General features: G+C 38.9%; 1 protein-coding gene and 1 long non-coding RNA gene across 3 annotated transcripts in view; both read right to left on the bottom strand.

The window, feature by feature from the left end:
- Positions 1–4408: 4408 nt before the first annotated feature.
- Positions 4409–12544, bottom strand: LOC128625459 (uncharacterized). 2 transcript variants are annotated; one of them, XR_008388948.1, is made up of 3 exons: positions 10607–12544; positions 6714–10489; positions 4409–4924 (listed from the first exon to the last, which is right to left on the bottom strand). It is a non-coding gene; the product is annotated as an uncharacterized LOC128625459 (long non-coding RNA). The 2 variants fall into 2 exon arrangements; XR_008388947.1 differs by having other exon boundaries at positions 6714–12118; positions 12237–12544.
- A 53-nt stretch (positions 12545–12597) lies between these two features.
- Positions 12598–16931, bottom strand: part of kremen1 (kringle containing transmembrane protein 1) — a 60658-nt gene continuing 56324 nt past the window's right edge. Inside the window, exons 8-10 of the mRNA XM_053653765.1 lie at positions 13990–14229; positions 13533–13617; positions 12598–12754 (exon numbers count right to left, since the gene is read on the bottom strand). Of these exons, the coding sequence (XP_053509740.1) occupies positions 12598–12754; positions 13533–13617; positions 13990–14229 (482 nt within the window). The remainder of the gene's footprint in view (positions 12755–13532; positions 13618–13989; positions 14230–16931) is intronic.

Below are 16931 nucleotides of genomic sequence, written 5' to 3'. Positions count from 1 at the left end.
AGTGAAATACAATAAAATTTTAACTCATTAATGAAGGTAAACAAACAGAAATATACTTTACAAAGTTGCTCTTTATGTATAAATAGCTTGGCTAAGATTTAAGATTTGAGTAATGAATACAGATAACCAGCCTACTCGTGACTATTCGGTTCACATGTAATTCTTAGTAAACTTGAAAGTGCATACATTTTCTTTAGACAGTTTTTTTTTCTACTGCTTTTTAAGAAATAATTCAAAATATGCATGTCATTTGTTAATCAGGAAACGAACGAGACGTTATGGTGTCTGAAAACTTTTAATGTAATCTCGGCTAAGCATCGCAATGCTCTTTTTTTTCTTTTCTTTTTTTAATGAGACAAAAAAAAAAAAACCCTACTGCATATCCTTAAAGAAATCCAATAATATATAGTTTACTATATAGTTTTACATTTTGGTCATGTCTATGAGATGTGTCCTTATGTCCTACTCTCTATTCCCTACATATGGCAATGTGCATTTAGGATATGTTCTAGGTTGTGCTGTTTGGACAACAAACCGTTGCACTGCATTGTGGGATTTTATAATTACATGCATACACACTCTCAACTGTATTTATAGACTACATAATGATAAAGCACCCATAATAGTGTACTATGTAGTGAACACAATGTGGTCTAGGATATACTGATAGAGATGAATATTGAGAAATGCAGCACAGTGAGTTTGTGTCTAAATGAAGCATTCTACTAATATGAAAGCATATATATATATATATATATATATATATATATATATATATATATATATATATATATGTATGTGTGTGTGTGTGTGTATATATGTATATATATATATATATGTGTGTGTGTATATATATATATATATATATATATATATATATATATATATATATATATATATATATATATATATATATGTATGTAGGTATTATCATAATCTACAGCCTATATGCCATCATTCATACAAAGAAAAAAAGAAACTTTTATTAACAATACCCAGACAACCTGAAAGAACTAATGTTCGTGGAAACAAAAGTTCATTTAGGGTATCCTTTAGGGAATACTAGGCATATTGCATTATGTGATTTCATAACTGCACTGGATATTCTGTAATCTAATACAAAATGGCAACAATTGTAACTACATTGTAATGTTCGGAACAAACCTAAACGTATTAGTTGTTTATATTTTCTCTAAAATAATTTTTCATTAAAAGGTTTTAACTTGAATGGACTAACTTTCACACAAGACTATCTCACCTATTTGTTCATATTCATCTTAACACCTATCTTATATATCTTAGTGTGTGTTTTGTCCCCTTGTAGTTACTATGCCAGACAGTCAACAGTCTTTTTTCACGTTTCCTTTCCCACACTGCAGACAGCATTGAAAGGCCAGTGAGTTCCTCACACTCCTGAACCTTTAGTGTAATGTAGTGAAGAATATGAGATGAAGATGGCCCCCTCGGTGTGAGACGGCCGAGTCAGGGAGGTCCCATAGTCTCGGGTTACAGCCTGACAAAGGCTTCAGCCGGAGCAGATTTGGTCTGAAAGGACTTTAAACCCGAGGGAAGGGTGTTGTTTCACACACTGTGATTCTCTTCTCCTCAGGAGGATCAGGTCTCATCAGGACCACAAACACTGCCATTCAGCTTTAATCGAAACTGGACCTGGGTGCTGAGTTTGGTTCCCTCATTAAGGGCTTTTTGAACACAGCCTGAGAGGGATGTAATGGCACTGGAACCTGCAGCAATGAGAACCATACTCTGAACATTCAGTGGTGATACACCTGATTAAATTAACCCAGCTTTAAAAAAAAAAAAAAAAGATCCGCTTACCACAAATGTAGGCTACCTAACCAGCTAAAACAGTGTCTGAAGTTCTTTAAGTTTTGTGCTGAAGGCTAAAGTAGCTAACAAGTAAGGGAAACTTATAGCCTCCAGTTTAGCACTGTGCTTGCGTGTATTACAGACTGCACATCTAAATCATCACACGGTCACAATGCCTCAGTCGGCTTTGTCAGATAGTTTAGATATGTTGCTGTGGTTTCTGACACGGTATCAAAGACTGTCGTCTAGAAACATGGACAAAAGTCAGAGATGTTACAAAGCTAAAAACAGTCGAAGCTGAATCACTTTCTTGCTCAGAAATGAGTTTGGTGTCACTCTACTCCTCCAGCATCAGACTCAGGGATTGGGCGTGGCCTAAAGTTCCAAATTAAAATTGTACGTAGATTCCAATTTCATTCGTACAATTTTTAATACAAAGAATTGAAAACGTGCGAAACCAGCTTGCTTTGGGTTGTTAGCAACTTTGGTTTCAGTTGCCAGCTCCAGTGCAAAACTAAAATAAATAAATAAATAAATAAATAAATAAATAAATAAATAAATAAAAATTGGACTGACTGACTACTTCACCTGCTACTTCACATTCTTCACCTGTTATGATGAAAGAATAAAAGATGGAAGAAAAAAACTGGGGTAAGACAGAATTTACAAAAAAAAAAAAAACCCAAGCAGACAAAACCAATTTTTTTAATGAATTATTTTCACATTTTTATTTTAAATAACCCAAAAAGTATAACAAATGAACAAATGCAATAGCAAAAGCAAAGACAAACATATATAGATAGATAGATAGACAAACAAACGAATAAATAAGGCACGTTTGGTCAAGCTAAGTGAAGAGAACTAACCTGTGGTAAATGAGTTAGTTATGTTTGCTTCAGTATTTTTCCTGCAAAAGCTCTACATTGGTCCCCTAAATTATCTTAAATCTTGCTATCAGTAGGGGGCGCTACAGGATTTATCATTATCAAACAAAACCTCCATCTAAAAATTAGACAAACTCTGTGGGACAGTCAGCATCATTCCTAAAGCTTCCTTATGTATCTGCATCTTCAAAAATCACTAGCAAATGTTTAAAAACTCTAAAATCGAAATCAGCCAGCACAACTGAATCCTGATGTCTGTCATTGTTGAATATATTAAAGACAAGGCGGGGTACACGCTGGACAGGGTGCCAATCCATCGCAGGGCACAATCACAAAAACATTCACACGCCCATTCATACACTACGGACACTTTGGACATGCCATACCGTGCATGTCTTTGGACTGGGAGAGGAAACCGGAGAACCCGGAGGAAACCCCTGCAGCACGGGGAGGACATGCAAACTCCGCACTCCCCATTTCCATGTTTGATGTGAACCTCGTGACCTGTATCTGCATGATTTTATGCGCTGTGCTGCTGGAACCTGATTGGCTGATTGGATAATTGCATGAATGAGCACGTGTACAGGTATTCCTATTAAAGTGGCCAGTGAATGTATGTAGACAATATGACAATATGCCGTGGACATCTTAGCCTCATCACTATCACGCATTCAGCATACACAGCATACACACCCCGGTAATGTGTGTGGGTTCGTGTGAAACGCACCTTACACTGTGTGTTTTTGTGTTTGTGTGTCCATGTGTGAGCTGTTGAGTTGATGGACTGGACTGGCTGTGAGGAGAGAAATGTCTCACATGTGACACATCAATACACTCTTTGTTTAGACATTCACACTGTGACTGCGAGTCATTTCACAAGCATTCAGGAAGACATGAGTTCATAATTCGCTTTCTGCCCCAAACACACACACACACACACACACACACACACACACAAACAAAACTGTATCATTGTTCTTGTGGTGATCAAACATTTTATAGTAGGAGTATAAAAACAGATTCAGCCCACTTAAAAAGGCATGGTCTATATATCTGTCAACTGTGAGAGAGGTGGGGCCTAAATGTCTGTCAGTCCCAAAAAGGGGGCATGGCCTTACAGCTGTCCTGTACAGTGAAGGAGGTGTGGCCTATATGTCTGTACCTGTCAGTCCTAGCGAAGGAGGTGTGTCCTCTGTACCTGTCAGTCAAAGTGAGAGAGGCATGTCCTCTGTACCTGTCAGTCCTAGTTAAGGAGGCGTGAACATCTGTACCTTTCAGGTATAGTGAAGGAGGTGTGTCCTCTGTACCTTTCAGGTATAGTGAAGGAGGCGTGTCATCTGTACCTTTCAGGTATAGTGAAGGAGGCGTGTCATCTGTACCTTTCAGGTATAGTGAAGGAGGTGTGTCCTCTGTACCTGTCAGTCTTAGTGAAGGAGGTGTGTCCTCTGTATCTGTCAGTCTTAGTGAAGGAGGTGTGTCCTTTGTATCTGTCAGTCTTAGTGAAGGAGGTGTGTCCCTCTGTACCTGTCAGTCTTAGTGAAGGAGGTGTGTCCCTCTGTACCTGTCAGTCTTAGTGAAGGTGTGTCCTCTGTATCTGTCCGTCCTAGTGAAGGAGGCGTGTCCTCTGTATGTGTCCGTCCTAGTGAAGGAGGTGTGTCCTCTGTATCTGTCAGTCTTAGTGAAGGAGGTGTGTCCTCTGTATCTGTCTGTCCTAGTGAAGGAGGTGTGTCCTCTGTATCTGTCAGTCTTAGTGAAGGAGGTGTGTCCTCTGTATCTGTCTGTCCTATTGAAGGAGGTTTGTCCTCTGTACCTGTCAGTCTTAGTGAAGGTGTGTCCTCTGTATCTGTCCGTCCTAGTGAAGGAGGCGTGTCCTCTGTATGTGTCCGTCCTAGTGAAGGAGGTGTGTCCTCTGTATCTGTCCGTCCGATTGAAGGAGGTGTGTCCTCTGTACCTGCCAGTCTTAGTGAAGGAGGCGTGTCCTCTGTACCTGTCAGTCGTAGTGAAGGAGGTGTGTCCTCTGTACCTGTCAGTCCTAGTGAAGGACGCATGTCCGCTGTACCTACAGTCATAATTTAGAGAGGTATGTCCTCTGAACCTAGTGAAGGAGGCGTGGCCTCTGTGCCTGTCAGTGCCACTGACTGAGGTGTGGTCTTTTGGACTGATGCCTAGTAAAAGAGGCGTGGCCTTGCATGCATCAGTCTCATACGAGGCATCTGTATATGAGAGAGACCATGGTTTCAATAAAAGTGCATTCATGCAGTCTCTCTCTCTCTCTCACACGCGCACACACACACACACACACACACACACACACACACACACACACACAGCTCTGACACATCACACACAGAGTCCTAATTACCATGTCCCCATTATGCTTCAATGCATTTCCTTGTAGGAGCCATGACTTTTGGAGTGGAGCCACTTTGCGAATTTGAAGACGGGAACTTATGCTTATAGGTTCCTGTCATCAAATTCGCAAAGTGGCTCCACTGTCTCTGTTTGTTGATGGCTCTGTTTTAGAGACCCAAAGTGAGATGAGGAACCTTGGTGTAATTTTTGACCCCTGCCTCACTTTTGATTTTTTTGTTCAGGGCACTGTGAAGGCATCCTTTTTTCACCTCAGAAATATAGCCAGACTACGCCCAATGCTAAACTTATCTGTCGCTGAAAAGTTGATTAACTCATTTGTTGTCACACGGCTGGATTACTGTAACGCCGTTTCAGCCAGAGTTTCTAAAACCGCAATAAACAAACTGCAATATGTTCAGAACTCTGCCGCCCGGATCCTGACGGGAACCAGGAAATGTGACCATATTACTCCTGTTTTGAAGTCCTTACACTGGCTCCCGGTCAGGTTCCGTGTCGATCTCAAGATCATGATGTTGACATACAAGGCATTACATGGATTGGCTCCACAATACTTATCTGGCTTATTAATCCCTTACACCCCAAATCGCAGACTGCGCTCCTCACAGTGTAATCTGTTAACTGTTCCACAAACACACCTAAAATCTATGGGTGACAGGGCTTTATCTGTCTACGCTCCTTCACTTTGGAACTCTCTTCCTCCTGAACTCAGGGAAGCCCAGACTTTTGGCATTTTTAAAGCTCTTCTCAAGACACACTTTTTTTAAACTTGCATTCGACTGCTGATGTCTTTTTAGATTGTTTTATAATTATTTTTATTATTACTAATGTTGTTGTTTTTGTTCTTATTAACTTTTATTTGTTTTATTTTTCTGTGGACTGTGATTTTATGTACAGCGCTTTGAGAAGCTGCTTTAAAGGTGCTTTATAAAATAAAGCTTATTATTATTATTATTATTATTATTATTATTTTGTCCCCACAATGCCTTTAGTCCCCATGAGGTAGCTGTGTGAACAGGATGCAGTCCCATGAACTGATGAATACACACACACACACACACACACACACACACAAACACCCCCCGAATACTATCTTATGGCACGTTTGTCCTTTCGACATGGTATGCGGTAAATTGTATATTGTATAAATTGAATACTGTTGCTAGGCAACTAGGAAGTATGGACCCTGTGCACAAACTATCTACTGACCAAGGATAATGATTTAACTAGCTAGAATATAATGTAACTCTGTTATACAGACGACATTAAGGCTGTAGAGACAATAAACATGAACCAAAACCATCAGGAATAGCAACATTTCCCTCAGATGTGTTGGTAAATAACTAAGGCAATACTCTATAAGCTGTCAGATCCTAAATATTCATTATCTTCATTATTTACCCTAAATACCCAAGAGATAATAATGAAAACTAGCTATTTACTGCACATCTAAAATGTCTTGAAAATCAACAAACCCCCTAATACATTCCTTGATTATTATTTATACACCTTAAAGAATATCGTTCAGGAATTACAGAGACATTTACAGTACAAGTACGTAGTTCTTTCTTTTCCGAGAGCAGATAATAAAAGCAACTAATCCCAACAAATGCATGCACTTTATATTCCTACCCGAACGATAAAACTCTCTCCGGAAGGACACGCTGTACCTTGCATTTTAAATCTCTCTCTCTCTCTCTCTCTCTCCATTTTGGTAAATAAATTCTGGACACAGAGGACAAACCAGAGATGACAGGCACTTATAAGAAACATGCATATTTATTTGGCAGTCAGAACACGTTAAATAAAAACTAGAAACGTACTTCACTTATACAAAAGATAGATTATGTCCAATTTTAAAGTCCAAAATAACTTACTGTATAAATTAAAATCTCACTATTTACAATTGAACGACAATGACACCCCCCCCCCTCCCCCAACGTCCCTGAAAGTTCCGGATCTGCTGCGTGGGAGTGTTGTGTTGTGATGAAGCGGTGTGGAGGCAGGATGGTGCAGGACGCTATCGTCCGGCGTTAATGTGACCTTGATGAATTGGAGCTGTCATTTCTGGTTTTAGGGTTGAGGTTGTTAGTGTGTGTTCCTCTCTCGCTCTCTCTCCCCCACCGAGTTTTTGTATGCATGAGTTTCTCCATGACTCGGATTTATTCATGCGGTAATTATGACAGGCGGGACTGCGGCGTTCGCTCGTCTGGGAGATCTGAGCAGGAAGAGCGGGTCTTTACTGGAAGGCTGAGGTCGCACACAAGGCCCTTTTTCATCTCGCCATTCACTATTATGGTCTGGGCTATTTCGCATTCTGTTTCCTCAGGACGTTTCAAATGGAACGGTCATATGACGGGGGCTTATCTTTAGAAAAACTGGAACAAACAAAGCTGAAAAGAATGTAAATGTACAGTTTGAGGTCAAAAACCGCAACTAACATCTCGATCAGTCACAGATGGAGTAAATCCCACAGGAAGAAAGCAAAAAAATATCCCACAGAGTCTGAGTGCTGAAAAAGTGACACGTCAAATAAGTGCTGCGCAAATCGAAACGTCGTCGTGTTAAGTGTTTCATCCTGGAAGTGGATGAGTGTTCTAGGTACGTGCTGATAATTGATGAGGAATGATTCGATTTTTTGGGGGGTAACCTGAGATCAAGTCTGTCGTAAATTTCGGACAAATTTAAAGCGTGCACTCAAATCACCGACGCTCATCACGAAGTCTTTCTTTTCAAGTGCACAGCTAATGTTAGCTACTTAACTAACCTAATGCTAAGTAGCTTTTGGGGTCTTATTAATATTTAAATAGTGTGAAAACGTGTACAATTTGACCAACAGCGAAACAATGGTAAGCCTAATCAGAAGAATAAAAACGTACCTAGCAGCGACCCCTGAGATCACCACCAACATTATGAAAGAATATAGATAAGGAACAAGTCAAAACTTTGGATATTTCAGACATCAGAACTGCTTCAAAAGCTCCCCCTTGTGAATATGAGCAACTCATACAGTGTTTATTATCTTAATTCTTCTTTTTTTTTTTTGCCAAATAGAAATTTATTCTCGAATTTTGCCCTATATAACACTGTACACTTCATATCTGGATACTCGCATGGCACTAACGGCTAAAATCAAACGCTAAAAGATTAGCTAAACGGAAATAACAGATCGGCACGTGGTACCTCCTCCCCTCAGGAACGACCTGTTTTACAACCCAAAATTATTTTTTTAACGCTAAAAATGTCCATCGTTCCACACTTGATTCCTCAGCGTTTCTAGTACACACGTTGCGTATTAACCGAACACGAGTTTCTCACAGAGTTCCGCAAAACGTTACGCAACCTCTACGACGTAAAACGCATAACCTTCCCTAATGAGCACGGGTGGGATGTGTAATATCAGCACACACTTAGTTCTCTTAGAAAAATGACAAAGAAATTACAGTACAGTTTCAGTTGGAAGACAGTTCCTGACAAATTAATATCAAACATAACCAAAAATGCAACGTTGGTAGAAATAAACAGAACGTTCACACACATACCGAACCGAGCGTTCCCCAGTCCAAGTAGTAACCCGACCCGAGATCAGACGGGATCGGGCGTTTTCAGAGAGGTATCGCTGTAAGCGTGTTGAGAATTTTTCAGTACACACAAAGTGGTGCATTGAGAAACAATTCAAGCAAAAAAAAAAAAAAAAAGAAAGAAAGAAATTAAACGCACAGTGTCTCTCATCTGTCTAAAATGGTGGCTGAATTATAGTGGAATATAGTGGGACAACGCTGGGAAAAGTCTATTTGTTTATTTATTTTTGGTTTAATGGAATGTTATGACGTTCATATCATATCACTTTTATAGTTCAGTTCCATGTTTAAGTGTCTATTAGTTTTAAAACAGTGTAATATCCTACATATGTTCGTCTTTAACGGCATAGCCTAGGTTTAGTGTTAAGGTTAGGGTTAGGTTATTAAAGATGTAATGTAATCTGCAGCCTGTGTGTGGCTGTTAACTAAAGTGCGATGTAACACATTCTTTGCTGCTGTTGATCAGGGTTTAACTGCAATAATAAAACAACCTGAATCTTTTTCTACTGCTAATTGCCAAGGTAAAGTCGAATTAGTTTGCTACTGTTTGAATTCTTGGTCGATTAGTTAAAATTCGTATGAATATATCCGTAAGGGCTTTATGTTCTTTATGAGGTTTGGTTTTAAGTATGCACGGTAGGCCAAATTCAGCCTCAGTACTATATAAAGTACTATGTTTAAGTACATTTAAGTGCATTGAACTATTGATAGCTTTCTGGAATATTTTCACACGCATGATGTGTTTTTGGACGTAGCCATTTCCAACAAACGGGAAAGCTACGTCGTGGCTTTGCTAGGTTGCTAGCAGGGTTGCCCAAAATGGGCAGCGGAAGTGATACAGAATAATGAATAACAATGAAACAAAAGCAACTTGCCGATTTGTAACAATTCAGGCGACTTATGTCAGGTTTAGGGGCGGGGTTAGCGTCCGTACCTTATCTTACGACTCATGACATGTCAGGTTGGTCAATGCTAACGTTATTAGCATGCAAACTGAAACCAACGCGAATTTCATAAGATTACCAAAATGACGAGGTTGGGTAAAGTCCCAGACTTTAAATTTCTATAGTGTTCACTTGTATTTGTAGTTTAATCAGAATACGTTTTATTGTTATGACGTCAAGCTTAAGTTCAGAATGTTTAGAAATTGCTATAAAATTGCTGTACTATTTTATTGTTGGCGGAAGTTACTTCATAACGCAAATAATCGAATTCGTGTTATCGATGTTACTATTTTTGGTGTTCTGCTGGGTTTAAGCTATCCAAACTGTTCGGTTTACAGGAAAATAAATAATCGAAATGGCATTCAGCACAATGTCATTGCATAAAAAAGGTCAGTACCCTCAACTCACAATAGCAGAAACCACATTTTGCGACATTATTTAGTACAGTAGTATGCCGTTTTGGATGTAGTCATGATATGTTTTGCTGTCTGTCTTTCACCCTGTTGCTCATATTCAGAATACTCAACATGACTAGACAGAATTTTGTGTCGTGACCCTGACACTCCGGGTGGCAGCACTGTAGTTAACACAAGAACAACAGCACTGATTCTAATAGAGCTGAAGAATGCGAGAATCGCTGTAACGTCGGAGAGCCCGTGGAAGAGAAGAAGGAGGAGGAGGAGGAGGAGGAGAAAGAGCGAATTGTTTTGGAAGAATGCGGCGCTTTTCATCGCTCCCACACGCAAGCTCTTAGCGGTGTCTCAGTGAAGTGACAAAGCTGAAAACATTTGGTCGAAAATGAAACTTACACAATGTCCCTGTTTATCCCAGATGTAGTCGATTAGCCAAGACGTGTTTTACTGTCTTAAGTTCTGCACTGGAGCTACAAGGCCAAACACTGAAGTGAGTTAACGACACGGTAATCATTTACATAGCTAGCATAAAGCCGAGTAGTCTTTTCTGGAAATGAGACAAAAATGTCTGGAATATCAACATTTACCTCAGATGTTTTGGTAAATTACCAAGAAAAGACTCAATATTACTAATATTACACTAATTAGCATCAACCACTAATTTTGAAGCTCCACAAAGAGAACTGTAAACGTTGTGTCGCAACTTGTGAACTCGGAGCTGTCAAAAAACATCAAGCATATAATATGTTCACTGTTTAAGTGGTTCAATTTGTGAGACAATGTTGCTCGGCAACTGGGAAACATGCACACCAAGCATAGAAGCTAGCTAGTGACTGAGGCTAATCATTTATCTAAATTAGCTAGCATATAAGCCAATAAATCATTTTAAAGGTGTAATGAGAGTGAAAAATGAGACACAAATGTCCGGAATATCAACATTTACCTCAGATATGTTGATAAATTACTAAGAAAAGACCACGTATAAGTAAAATTGCAGTGTAAGGTCACTTAGCATCAACCGCTAGCCAAATATTCGTGGGTTCTGAAGTCCAATAGGATGTGTCACCACTTGTGAACTGTGGTAGATTTGAGCTTAGCTGTTATGAAAAGACGAAACGTTCTGCCAATTTAGCATTGTGAAAGCTAATCTCTAATCTGTACATTTAGAAATTCAGCAGAACACATGATATGTTCTGTGTTCAAGTTGTGAGAACAGTGTTGCTAGGCAACTCGGAAAATACGAGCACGAAGCTAGACGAATCATTTATCTAGCTAGCATATAGCCATTAATAGTCTTTTATACAGGTAATGTAAAGGTGTAATGGCAGTGGAAATGAGACACAAATGTTGGGAATAACAACATTTATGCCTCAGATGTGTTGATAAATTACTTGGAAAAGTTAAAAATGACAGTGTAACGTCCCTCAGCATCAACCGCTAACCAAAGACCCATGTTTTTTTAGTTCCACACTGACTAATGTAAACTTCTGTAGATTGTTTTCAGCTGTGTGGTGTTCTTTTTTTTTTCTTTTCTTTTTACAGATAAGCATTTATCATAGCGCCAAAAACCACACAAACACGTCCGCTTGAGTCGCTGATGCTAAACTAGCATTCACCTCGTAGCTACAGTGCGAGAACTAAAGAAGTAAACTTCAGGCAACAAACATGTCTTGGCTGATCGACTGCATTCGTGGTAATGGGAAACTTGTGTATCTTTCATCTCCGTGCCTTTAAAGACAGCTCTGTGGGAAGTAAAGAAAAAATAAATTGTACACACAAACAGTTTTCCAACCCTTAAGGCACTTACACACACACACACACACACACACACACACACACACAAAAAAAAACACAAAGATGAAAATCCCACAACAAATGAAAAAAAAAATACTGGAAAACTGTTTACAGGGGTCCAGAAGGAACGTGGAACGGCAGTTTGTTTGGAGCACGGCCCGAGCCGTGTAGCGATGGCAGATTTACATACTCTCCCTCTCTCTCTCTCTCTCTCTCTTTTGTTTGTTGCTGTATTATTTGCCAGATCATGATCCTGTTCGTCCTCCGCTGGAGAAAGTATAATCCTGTTCCACACAAGAGATGACCTACATAAAGAGTGAGGCGAAAATGGACTGAAACAGAATCTGGTTTTGGTGTGGTAGAAAAGGCTGATTGTCTGCATTGGTGTTAAATGGTTATGCGAGCCGCTCCACGTTACAGTACATTCTATCTTTTTCTTTAAAAAGAGATTCTTATCTGAACTCCTCGTCTGTCAGCGACTGCCAGAACCTGTGCACCTGAAAACCTGCTGGAAGAAATCGTTCTTTTCCCAGAACTCCTCAGGCCATATTGACATGTGAGTGCGGCTTTGTCATGGTCCTGCGGAAGCCACGCCCCCTAACATGGCACCATATGATTGGCTGTCAGTAGCTGTCCAGTTCCTCATCAGGTGCTCCATTGTATTTGCTACCTGCTGTCCAGTAGAGGTTTTGTGTGTGTGTCTGTGTGTGTGTGTGTGCGTGTATGTGTGTGTGTGAGTGTGTGTGTGTGTGTGTGTGTGTGTGTGTGTGTGTGTGAGTGGTGGTTAGTTGCCCACTAGAGGGCTGAGGTCACCGTGATGGTTTTTGAGCTTCTTTTTAAAGAGCGAGATGGTGGAGGGTCTGTAGAAGATAATCCACGGCTCTGAGGTGGTGCTCTGAGAGCACGAGTCTGAACTGCTCACCGAGGGAATGGTGGGAGATCTGAGAGAGAGAGAGAGAGAGAGAGAGAGAGAGAGAGAGAATGAGAAAGAACGAAGATGGGGAAATTGTCATGAGTAATTCACAAAAGATAGATAGATGGATAGGAGAGAAAGAAAGAAAGAAATGAAATATGGGGAAATTGAAGTGAGTAATTCACAAGTGATAGACAGACAGATGGATAGACAGACAGACAGACAGACAGACAGATAGATAGATAGATAGATAGATAGATAGGAGAGAAAGAAAGAAAGAAAGAAAATATGGGGAAATTGAAGTGAGTAATTCATAAGAGATAGATAGACAGACAGACAGATACATAGATAGACAGACAGACAGATAAATAGTCAGACAGACAGACAGACAGACAGATAGATAGATAGATAGATAGATAGGAGAGAAAGAAAGAAAGAAAATATGGGGAAATTGAAATGAGTAATTCACAAGAGATAGACGGACAGACAGACAGACAGACAGGTAGATAGATAGATAGATAGAAACAGGGATGTAAGAAAGACAGAAAGAAAGAAAAATAAAGAATTAGTCATTAAGAGATACAAATAAATCTGTGTGAAAATCCTCCGTCTCCTCACACACACACACACACACACACACACACACACACTCACACACACACACACTACACACTCCGTTCTTCACTGAGCTGTATGTGCTAAGAATCAGAGCTAATGTCTGAATGTCTCACTTCAGCTTTAATGTACATTTTAAAATGACGACAGAAGAAAACAGCAGTGTTCAGTGTTCAGTGTTCAGGACTTACTTTACTGTAACGTGAAGAACTAGCTTTGCCACCATGGCTATCACGGTTAGCGTTAGCAAGGCAGCCAGCGTATAGATGGTCCACACTGCAAACAACAACACATTTATTGTGTGCCTTCTCGCTGTGTCAGAGACGTGTGTTGTAAATAAAACTAAAAACAGTTAGCTCTACACTAATCCCGTTTGATTATTCCACCTAACACAAATGTAGTCAGTGTACAGGAAACGTGGGAATATTTCATTTATTTGACTGAACTGAATAGAAATAAGAATGGAAATATATTTATATTGTGTGTTGAGTTCATTAGATATACTGTCACTAATAACCTCACAACTTAGCATAAAATCCATGGAACTTTACTAATAATAACACTAATAAAGGTGTTACATTATTTACACGTGACATCATAACACGCTGTGATAATGACATGGCTGCCCGAGAATAAGGGTGTACATACTGGTGTTATGAGCAGCGGTCCGGTCCCGGCCGAGCCACTGACCTGGCATTTCCTTATCGGACTTTTTGGGACTGGACGTGATCAGATAGAGGATCTGAGACGATTTGTTGTTCTTGCTGGTGTTTGATCTCTCGGTGACGCTGCCGGAACGCGGGTCTACCGTACTGGTGGCCTCTTCGCTATCGTCGTCATCACTGATAAAGCCATGTTCGGCAGATCTGCTGCTCGATCCTCTGTAAGCTGGAACGAAGAGGGTGGCGTTAGCGAGGTTTACACGCACAACAAGAACTCCAATGACAAAGATTCGTTTCTTTAACTCTTTATCTGATTCTCGAGTCTTCAGACTTAGACACAAAAACGGCTCACCATGGAACAAAGCAGTGTATAGAATACTACTTCAAATCCAAGAAGTCACAGATTTTTATTCATCACATACACAGTTATATACTGCCGAAGTTATATAATGGGAAAGTGACATGAGTAATTCGCAAGACAGACAGAGACAGATAGATAAACAGACAGACAGACAGACAGACAGACAGACAGACAGATAGATAGATAGAGAAACAAGAAAGAAAGAAAGAAAGAAAGAAATTAGCATGAGTAATTAGCAAACGGATAGATAGATAGATAGATAGATAGATAGATAGATAGAGTGAGAGACAATAAAGAAAGAAAGACAGAAAGAACGAAAGATAGAAATTGGCACGCGTAATTCAGACAAGGATAGATAGATAGATAGCATGAGAGACTAGAAAGAAAGAAAGAAAGAAAGAAAGAAAGAAAGAAGATGGGAAATATGACATGAGTAATGCTCAAGACAGATAGAAGAAATTGGCATGAGTAATTAGCAAAAGGATAGATAGATAGATAGATAGATAGACAGATAGATAGATAGATAGACAGATAGATATAGATAGACAGACAGACAGATAGATCGATAGATAGATAGATAGATATAGATAGATAGACAGATACATGGATAGATAGATAGATAGATAGATATAGATAGATAGACAGACAGACAGATAGATAGATAGATAGATAGATAGATAGATAGATAGATATACATAGATAGACAGACAGATAGATAGATAGATGGATAGACAGATAGATAGATAGATAGATAGATAGATATAGATAGACAGACAGATAGATAGATAGATAGATAGATAGATAGATAGATAGATATAGATAGACAGACAGATAGATAGATAGATAGATAGATATAGATAGACAGACAGACAGACAGATAGATAGATAGATAGATAGATAGATAGATATAGATAGACAGACAGATAGATAGAGAGATAGATAGATAGATGGATAGATAGATATAGATAGATAGATAGACAGACAGATAGATAGATAGATAGATAGATAGATAGATATAGATAGACAGAGAGATAGATAGATAGATAGATAGATAGATAGATGGATAGATAGATATAGATAGATAGACAGACAGACAGACAGATAGATAGACAGATAGATAGATAGATAGATAGAAAGAAATTGGCATGAGTAATTAGCAAAAGGATAAATAGACAGATAGATAGACAGATAGATAGATAGATAGAAAGAAAGAAAGGAATGCAGGCAAAAATAGGAATGCACAGATAGATAGTGAATAAGAACCCATTTTGAATCTTATGACCTACAGCACATTTTACATTTATCTCATTTACACAGCTGTGCTGGGATTTCAACACACTCTTCACCCCTGTTTGGTTCTTTCAATATCCACCAAGAAGGGGAACCAATTGCATGACATTCTTCTTCTTCATCATCATTTTTTAAATTATTACCATTACTATTATTATTATTATTATTATTATCCTCATTTCAAATCCCCTCTATCCTTCCAGTTTGACCAGCACACCCCCACACACGTGCAGAATTTGAATATGCGCTCGACTATATGGTGTATTTAAATGGAGCTCTGCCCGAGGCGAAGTGAAAAAGCACTGTGGGTTTGTGGACTCGGCAAAGAACCAATTTATTTCTCTGACCTTTTCATTCGGGCTGAACGTTTCCCACTATTTCATGTTTCCTTCTTTCGTTCCTTCCCCTCCATCAGCCCGGCAAATAAATCATAAGAAAACAGAAATATTGCACCGTGGCTGTTTGGTTTGGCGTCGACCGGCAGAGGCACAACGTACTGGCTTCGTTTTTAACACCAACACTAATAAACCGAGTGTGCTCGAGAAAGTGAGTCTAAATACACAAAAGATTTCAAAGGGAATAATTGAACAATTCTGAAATGTGGTTACGTTCATCGAAATAATAATCGCGAGTTATTTCGTTAAATACACAGTACTTTTAAAAATACTGGAAGTAACTCTCATAGATCTGTAGTCAATTCTTTTAGTTATTATATTTTCATTACGAATACTCCAAAAAAAAAAAAATGTATTTTACTTTTGAAGATCAGATATATAGTGCAATATAATCTCTATAGTGCCTTGATTTAATTACGGTATATCCAAAAGACCTTTTTTAAAAAAAAATAATAATAATCAAAAGTGCTGAAATGGCACAACAATAACATCTTAACAACTAAAATATAACACAAAAAAATGATAATATCAAAATGTTAAATTTGATCAACTTAGACAGGTGACAGCAAAAATGCTTAATATACAGATTTATTCCAGCCCCTCCATGGTAAATACTCGCATCTGATTGGCTGGGAGGAATCCATTAGTTCTTTCTTATTTACTATTATTTGCTATTATAATGCTATCACGATGTTACCATAGCAACACTGATAGAACTGTATAGCCAGCAACAGTATAAAATATCAACAACAAAAAAAAACAACAACTTTGCTTTGCATTGTGGGACAATAGTGAGCTTGTTGGCCTGCAGTAACGGCAGTGAGCGACCCAAACAAGGCCACAGGTGCCAATACTTTAATCGGTAGTAAAAAAAATTTTTAA

Source organism: Ictalurus furcatus, chromosome 22 (assembly GCF_023375685.1).
Source record: "Ictalurus furcatus strain D&B chromosome 22, Billie_1.0, whole genome shotgun sequence".
NCBI lineage: Eukaryota > Metazoa > Chordata > Actinopteri > Siluriformes > Ictaluridae > Ictalurus > Ictalurus furcatus.
This window is presented reverse-complemented; position numbering and strand designations above follow the sequence as displayed.